Source organism: Egretta garzetta, unplaced genomic scaffold (genome assembly GCF_000687185.1).
Source record: "Egretta garzetta isolate BGI_Z169 unplaced genomic scaffold, ASM68718v1 scaffold260, whole genome shotgun sequence".
NCBI classification, from domain to species: Eukaryota; Metazoa; Chordata; class Aves; order Pelecaniformes; family Ardeidae; genus Egretta; species Egretta garzetta.
In genome coordinates, this window is record NW_009258662.1 from 116,287 (window position 1) to 124,830 (window position 8,544).

Consider the following 8,544-nt stretch of genomic DNA (forward strand, 5'->3'; position numbering starts at 1 on the left):
GAAAGGGTTGCCAGGCTCTGGAATGGGCTGCCCAGAGAGGTGGTCGAGTCCCCATCCCTGGAGGTATTTAAAAGAAGGATGGATGAGGTGCTTAGGGACAGGGTTTGGGGGTGGGATGGCAGGGTTAGGTTAAAGGGTGGACTCGATGATCTCAAAGGGCTTTTCCAAGCAAAGTGATTCTATGATTCTATTCTATGATTCTATGGCCAGGACAGCTGACCCCAGGGGTATCCCACACCGTATGATGTCATGCTCAGCATATACAGCTTGGGGGAGAAGAAAGAAGGGGAGGACGTTGGGAGCAATGGCGTTTGTCGTCCAAAGTCACCGTTACACGTGATGGAGCCCTGCTGTCCTGGGGATGGCTGAGCACCCGCCTGCCCACGGGAAGCAGGGAACAGATTCCTTGTTTTGCTTTGCCTGCATGTGTGGCTTTTGCTTTCCCTATTGAACTGTCTTTATCTCAACCCATGATTTTTCTCACTTTTACCCTTCCGATTCTCTCCCCCATCCCACTGGGGGGGAGTGAGCGAGAGGCTGTGTGGGGCTTGGTTGCCAGCTGGGATTAAACCATGACAGCAAGGAAGGTCTGAGGATCTACAAGACTCACCTGATCAACCCCAACACACATTCTTCCCGCTCCTTGGTTATGTCAAAATCCTGCAAGACCTGTTCAACTCTGCGCAGGGCCGTGTCCTCCTTCATTAGGTACTGATGGTATAGCTTTTTCCAAGGAATGAACTAGAATGTAAAGCACATAGCACCATCTTTCATCTCACAGCACTGGAAAATAGGTTTCTTCTGGCAATAAGCTAATCAACATGACTTCCAAAGGAGACCTGGAGTTCAAAAAGTCTCTGTTGCTTGATGGAAATGGGCACCTAGTATGAGATGGGGAAGGAAAGAGGAAACAGGAAACAGAGGGAAGAGAGAAAGACTTGCTCCTCATAGCCTGCAAACATGTCTAAAAATGCTGTTTTTTTCTTGAATGATGGGAACAGGGTCATGCTGGTTCAGTTTCAAATGTCAAAGCATTAAAGGAATGGGGATATTTTCAGCATTATTGTACAGATCTGCTCTGAGTGGGGTCTGAGTGCTTAAAATCCCCGTGTCCATGAAACGCTATCTTCCCACAGCCTGCTGTTTGGACTTCTTTGGTAAAAACAGACAGGGTATTGCCTTTTAGGCTCTTCACAGAGTGAAGAGCAGACTTGGGAGGACTTGAGCACACTGAGCATTTAATGCATTCATTTCCTATGCATCTCTCTAGCTCTTCAGGCTCAAAGCACGCACACTGTGCTGATAAAGCACTGAGCGCAGGGCACCTCCTGCGTTGTGGTCAGCCTTACCCATTCAAATTTATCCATTTATCCAAAGGGCATAAACAAGAACTTGGACCTCCACAAAAATTTGAGCTGTGATCGGTCCCCCACCACTCTGAGATAGCCTCTTTGTACAATCTGAGGATTTTCAATGCAAGTGGTGAGCAGGTTTAGTGGTGCCAGCTGTCTCCAAGCCAACTTCAACTGAAATGCCGAGATCCTCTGTGCAGCCAAACCAACTGCCAGTGGGTTCACGACTGTTTGTACTGTGCAGGCCTTGACTGCAGATGAACCAAACTCCATAAAAACAGAATTAAAGGCCTCTCCTCTAAACTTGTTTGACGACAAGAAACACCACACATACACAGGCTGGGGGACAGTGACATACACTGGCCACGAGAGGACACTGCCCAGTCTGGGAGCCAGAATTCCCTGTATGATCCCTGTCAGAAAAAAAAGGCTGCAAGGAAAACAGCAGAGGGCGATTTTGTGGGGTCTTACAGGATGCTCTTTCCTTGTATGGGAAGAACACATCGAAGTAAGTTACCCCAATATTGACCTTCTGATACAGGCTGGCATCAGAAGATGCCACTGTAGTCCTGAAGACCAAAAAATGACAAAAGACCTCATAAGAAAAGATGGGGGCATTAGGAAACAATAAAGGGATTTAAAGGAACAAAGAGAGACGGACACAGCATGGATGATCCTACAGCAACACATGCAGCCACAAGACTGAGGAGAGCAGTAGGAGAAGGGACAGGCTCAAATCAATATCACATCTTTCCTTACCAGTGGATCACTGATTATCTCCCTCCAGCAGCGACATACCAGGCTCAGGTTCTGATACAGATCAGTCACTGGTAGGAAAGCAAAGATGTTCCTAAGGATTTCAACGGGCAGCTTGTCAATATTTCCCTGAGGCACTTCCCAGTTCCGAGTCCCCAGGAGTCCATAGTGTGCATCAGGGACTGGTTCGATTTCCATATCATCAAGTTCCTGCTTGATCCAGCTGTGTTCTGGATGAGCTACCATTGGCTTCTTCTCAGGCTCACCCCACAAATCATACTCTGGCTTGCGAATGCCTGCAGCTGCAGTGGACAGAGGCCGTTTTCTGGAACCTTTCCTGGGAGCTGGTACAAAGTCCTCATCCTCCAGAAAAGAGCTGGAATCGCTGCTGATCGCAGTGGAGACACTGCTGAAGGACTCATCATGTTCAGTGACAACGGGATCCAGTAGCTCTTCTTTGATCCTACTGTTCTTTGTCCCACCAGCAACAACTTGCGTCTGAGAGATCCTGAAGTAATCAGTGATGTTCTTCTGCTGACCTTTGCCTGCAGAAAGAGGAAGAGTGTGAGTGAAGTCAACAGAAACAAGCACAAAGTGCACTGCTCCTAACTGAGTGTCCTGGGTTTGCCTTGGACAGAGTTCATTTTCTTCCTAGTAGCTGGCATCGAGCTGTATTTTGGATTTAGTAGGGGAAGAATGTTGATAACACACTGATGTTTTAGTTGTTGCTGAGCAGTGGTTAGACCAGTCAAGGACTTTTCAGCTTCCCATGCTCTGCCAGGTGCACAAGAAGCTGGGACAGGACGTAGCTGGGACAGCTGACCCCAACTGGCCGAAGGGATATTCCACACCATATGAAGTCATGCTCAGTATATAAGCTGGGGGAAGAAGGAAGCAGGGGGGGCATTCGGAGCGATGGCGTTTGTCTTCCCAAGTCACCGTTACGCGTGATGGAGCCCTGGAGAATGGCAGAACAGCTGTCTGCTGATGGGAAGCAGTGAATTAATTCCTTGTTTTGCTTTGCTTGCATGCAGGGGGCTTGCTTTTTTATTAAACTGACTTTATCTCAACCCATGGGTTTTCTCACTCTTACTGATCCGATTTTCTCCCCCGTCCTACTGGGGGGCAGTTAGTGAGCGGCTGCATGGGGCTTAGTTTCTGGCCAGGGTTAAACCACGACACTGAGCTAACATGGAGACCAGAGGTTGTGTAAGGTGGTAGCTACTTTCACAGGGTTCCTCACAGATGTATGAGCTTACTACAGGTGAACTGTCCTGCTTCACATTGCTTTTCTGGCAACCTGTGGAAGTCAACAGAACAACATTCTCCTCTTTGCACTGCCCACGTAATCTGGGCACTGACAAGGTCCATCTGACACCTTCACTAGTTTCTAAAAAAAAGATATGGTCTGCATAACAATCTCTCAGATCAACAGTCCTCAGCCAACATAACACGGTGGACATGTGTTAAACAGCAACACGGCTACACAATAAATTTCATGGGAGATTATTTCCACTAGCCAAAGAAAGAAAAATAGGAGGGAAACAAAATGCAAGACCTGAGTTGTTGTGGTGTGCCTCAGACTGAGGTTGGGCTCCCAGCAGTTAGTTATTGTCCTGGAGGATATGAGAAGCACACTAAGATTTTAGAAAAGCTTCAGGGTTTAACTACTGCTCTGTACCATGAGAAAGTCACAGCACCAAGCCAGGCGCTGCTGCCAGGCAGGCTGCTCCTACCACAGTATAAGAGAAACCAATGCCTTTCACAGAATCCCAGAATGTCAAGGGTTGGAAGGGACCTCGGGAGCTCACCCAGTGCCACCCCCCTGCCCAAGCAGGCTCACCCAGAGCAGGGGGCACAGGACAGCGGCCAGGCGGGGGTTGAAGATCTCCAGAGAAGGAGACTCCACAGCCCCCCTGGGCAGCCTGGGCCAGGGCTCGGGCACCCTCACAGTCAACAAGTTCTTCCTCCCGTTCACCTGGAACCTCTTCTGCTTCAGGTTGTGCCCATGGCCCCTTGTCCTGGCGCTGGGCACCACTGGGAAGAGTCTGGCTCGGTCCTCGTGACATCCACCCTGGAGATATTTGTACTGTTTATCCTTTAAGAGGATAAACAGCCATTTCTCGACAGATTATTTCCTGTCTGCAACGTCATAAAGCACTGGAGACCATAAAGGAAACCGAAACTTGGCAAGAGACTGCTCTCAGCAGCCTCTCCCTTCTCTGACAGCCATACTGTCCATGTAGCACACAGACTAAATTTACCAGCACTGGTAGCAATTCATTCTGCCCAGCTCCTAGTCTACAACGTACCCTGATCCTTAACTGAGAGGTAACTCAAGAATAATAAAGTCACCAGCACCTACTGCTGATTTGAATGCACTTTATTTCTGGATGCTCATAAAGTCATACCTCAAAGAATCTGATTTGCAAGACACTTGCTGCTTAACAAGAACACTTCCCCTGCTAATGTCCGAGTCTAATACCCTAAAACCCAGAGCATGTAAGATTACTAGATTTTTAAAAGTGATCTAGCCAAAGATACCGCCGATATGGAGAAGAAAAGTATGTCTACAAGTGCAGAGTCTAGGACTCTGGTGTCTTGTCCTGGCTCAGCAGCAGATGTTCTCTGTGAAGTGGTAATGGGTGACAGGATGAGGGGAAATGGCCTCAAGTTGTGCCGGGGAGGTTTAGGTTGGACACTGGGGAAAATTCCTTCCCCAAAAGGGCTGTCAGGCACTGGAAGGGGCTGCCCAGGGAAGGGGTCGAGTCCCCAGCCCTGGGGGAATTTAACAGCCGGGCAGAGGCGGTGCTGAGGGCCAGGGTTTGGGGGTGGGATGGCAGGGGGAAGGGTTGGGCTGGGGGAGCTTAAAGGGCTTTCCCAACCTAAACAATTCTATGGTTCTAAGTGAGTCAGCTCACACCAAGGTACTGAGAGATGCCCAAGCCTCCCAGGGAAACACCAAAATGCTCCTAAGTCTACCCTTCCGCTCAGGAATAACTCAGGACATTTTTTCCTTGCTTTCTACCTGTCTCCTCGTTCACAGGTGTGTGTAGCATCTCTTGTCCTTACACAGGTTTTGAGGCTGGGCCTTTAACCCTGCACCATGAGCTATTTGAAAACAGCTCTTTCACCTTCAGTTCGAGCCCTGAGCCCTGTCGTGTGCAGGTTAAGTCAGTCTTATTGACCCTCGAAAGCCCTCTAAGGCACTTTTGAGACCCACACCTACGAGTGGCGTATCACATTTCCCACTCCTAGGAAAGTCAAAGATCATTAATATCTGTTAAATGCTCAACGACACTTTTGCCATCCTATATGACTAGCCAGCTCATTATTATTTAATAATTACCCTAAAGAGCATCTAGAAGCAGGAATCGCATCATTAATAGTGCCTAATTGCAGAGGCCGTAGCGTTCCTGCAGGGAGAGCTGCTGTTCTCCCCAGGTAGTCTCCAACAGCTCAGCGATGGAGACATGGAGGCATTTCTGGTGTGAGGAGAGACCAAACACACATGCGAAGGCAAGCTCATTCCCCCCACAGAGGGAAGCAGTCAAGGTATCTCTTTTTCCTGCCACTTGACTTTGCGGAGGCAGATTAAGCCCAGCTTTGCCACGCACCACTCAAACCCGACCCATTCCTTCCATTTGCACTCACCTCCCCCAGCATTACTCTCCTATCAGCACAAGTTCGGTGATGGATTACACAATGCCTGAGTGTTTTTCTCTCCCAAATCCCTCAGCCTTCAAAGTATTCGAGATCACTGTACCTTCCTGATGTCTTTTCCGGTGGGTGGGATGGAGGCCCCTGTTTACATCTCCTCTACTTTGTCTTTGACTCAATGGCTGCGTCAGGGCGGATGAACCTTCTGCGCTCCGTGCGAGAGCTTCACATTCATCGACCGTCAGGTGCTTTTTTTTGAATCCCTTCACTGCTTTGCCACCATGCAAAAAGAAAAAAAAAAAGACCCCAAACTTTTAGCAAACAATATACAGTCCATGCTTTTAACAGAGGCATGAGTACATGGTTTCTTTTCAGATATTTTACAGGATATCGCAGTGTTGCAGCCAGGAGTTTCTCCGAATAAATCATAGCAGAAGCTTGTACAAGGCTCTGGTGAGGTGCTAAGGAGGGCAATGCATCATGTCTAGGCGACACATCTGCAGTCCCTGCAACAGCGACTTCACCCCAGGTCCCTGCTCCTGCGTTGTACGAGGCTTTGGAACAAATGAGAATGACATGAAATCAGAATCCATGCAAGTTTTGCGGCTTTCTCTACAATACCGTAACATGGAGGAAGAAGATACAGGCGTTCGTCTAAATGCAAAGTATCATTAGGAGGACGTTGGGGAAGTCTGCGGAGGCTGAACTGCCCAAACTCCCGGGAGAGACGACAGTGACTCACCCGAGGACGGTCGGGACCAACAATCAGACTCACAAAACTTGAGCCTCTCGCAAACAGATCCAAGCCGAGATCCTCCACGAAGGAGGATCCCCGTGAGAAGGATGGTTAAGCAGCACCACAAAACTATCCAGAGAGTTATTTTAAGAAAACCTTACTTGAAATATGCAGGAGCTCCTCTGTTCCGTAGGCGGGACGGCCAGCAGAAAAAGGACAAACAATGCAGCTCGCTTCTACCAAAAAGGCTCACGAGAAACCCGAAACCGCGGCACAGGAGGGGCTTCCTTCCAGCAGGAGAATTATCAGCAAAGCACTGCTCGTGCGGTATCACTTTCACTTTATTACTACACTATGCTGCGGCAGATAAACTCCTCTAACGTGTTTATGGCAGGCATGAAAGCAATCGACTGATTTCGTACAGCCGGACCCAAGGGTCAGCCTGTTTCATTTACGCTGCTTCCTCCTTTTCATCCACGTCAGCTCGACAGAGCGGCGTTAAAAGCACCTGCTGAGCTCCCTGGGGGGGCTGTTTTCTAACATCCCATGTTCTTCAAAATACAGCAAATGAGGCGAGCATTAGAAAAAAAACCAATGCAAGGCAGTCCTGTGGCACTTAGGGACGTGGTTTAGCAGTTAGGTTTACAGTTGGACTCGATGATCTTAAGGGTCTTTTCCAACCTAAGTGATTCTATGATTCTGATGAGCTGGGCTTGTTCAGCCTGGAGAAGAGAAGGCTGAGAGGGGATCTCATCACCACCTACAAATATCTCAAGGGTGGGGGTCACGAGGACGGAGCCAGACTCTTCCCAGTGGTGCCCAGCGCCAGGACAAGGGCCCATGGGCACAACCTGAAGCAGAAGAGGTTCCAGTTGAACGGGAGGAAGAACTTGTTGACTGTGAGGGTGCCTGAGCCCTGGCCCAGGCTGCCCAGGGGGGCTGTGGAGTCTCCTTCTCTGGAGATCTTCACCCCCCGCCTGGCCGCTGTCCTGTGCCCCCTGCCCTGGGTGAGCCTGCTTGGGCAGGGGGGTGGCACTGGGTGAGCTCCGGAGGGCCCTGCCAGCCCGGGATTCTGTTCTATGATTCTACTTAAAAATGGTATTTCTCACTTGAAATTGAAAAGTTTTTCATACACACAGAATCATAGAATGTTTTGGGTGGGAAGGGACCTTTTGAGCTCATCTAGTCCGACCCCCCTGCAGTAAGCAGGGACACCTTTAACCAGGTCAGGTTGATCAGAGCCTCATCCAACTTCCAGATTAAAAGCAGGAATCATTGAAGCGCCCCAATTCTCTTAACCACACAGTCCCAGCAAACATCGGAGCTGAGGTACTGGCTCTGTCCCTGTTCCCAGAGCTGTCGGACAAGGTCTCGCACAAGACTGGATGTAGGATCGGGGGCAGAACCTCTGCTCCCCCACCCCAGAACACCAAAACCCCTGAGGTGCTAGGACCACACCACAGGATTCAAGCCCAGAAACCCAATCCGAGATGACCCACTCAGGCTTCACCTGCATTCATCTTTTCTCCCTTTTTCTCAAGATTTTCCATTGGTGACAGCAGTAGACATAAAAGCGCTGAGCAAAGGTTGCGTCGCACATCAGGGTTCACAGCTTCGGCCACGTAAGGAACCTGGGGGTGGGGGGGGGGGGGGAGCTCATCAGCCACCAGAAGATGCTCCAGCTGGGAAGTGAAAGGATCAGCCATGAGCAGCAGCCACAGAGAATGGGGGAAGATCCGTGGGGATGAGAAACATTTGGAAGGAGAAAGTCTGACCTGCTGCCATCTCCGTGTCCATCCCCCCCAGCACTTTGCTTCCAAACCCTTTCCCCACATGGATGCACCGGCCCTGTGCCCCCCAGCATGGTGCCCGCCTGCGGAGACCTCTGGCAGCCCAGTGCCCCCATGGGGCTGCCCCACACTGGCCCAGAAGAGCCCCCCCAGTTGCCAGCCCCTGTCCCTGGCCTGCCACTTCCATATCCAAGGGCTCTCCTCCTCTGTGACCCCCATCCCCCAACCACCCCCCCCCCCCCCCCCCACA

At 50.1% G+C, this 8,544-nt stretch overlaps 1 protein-coding gene across 3 annotated transcripts in view; it reads right to left on the bottom strand.

Moving 5' to 3' along the window:
• The window catches only part of FBH1 (F-box DNA helicase 1), a 39,661-nt gene extending 31,304 nt beyond the window's left edge, over positions 1-8,357 (bottom strand). For 2 of the 3 annotated variants that reach the window (XM_035903882.1, XM_035903881.1), the window contains exons 1-5: positions 8,280-8,357; positions 8,015-8,186; positions 5,875-6,036; positions 2,112-2,653; positions 611-741 (exon numbers count right to left, since the gene is read on the bottom strand). In XM_035903882.1, coding sequence (XP_035759775.1) covers positions 611-741; positions 2,112-2,653; positions 5,875-6,036; positions 8,015-8,186; positions 8,280-8,339 — 1,067 coding nt within the window. In that variant the 5' untranslated portion in view covers positions 8,340-8,357. Of the gene's footprint in view, positions 1-610; positions 742-2,111; positions 2,654-5,874; positions 6,037-6,665; positions 6,939-8,014; positions 8,187-8,279 lie in introns of those variants that run through there. The other variant, XM_035903883.1, reaches the window with a different exon arrangement.
• Between the last annotated feature and the right edge of the window lie 187 nt (positions 8,358-8,544).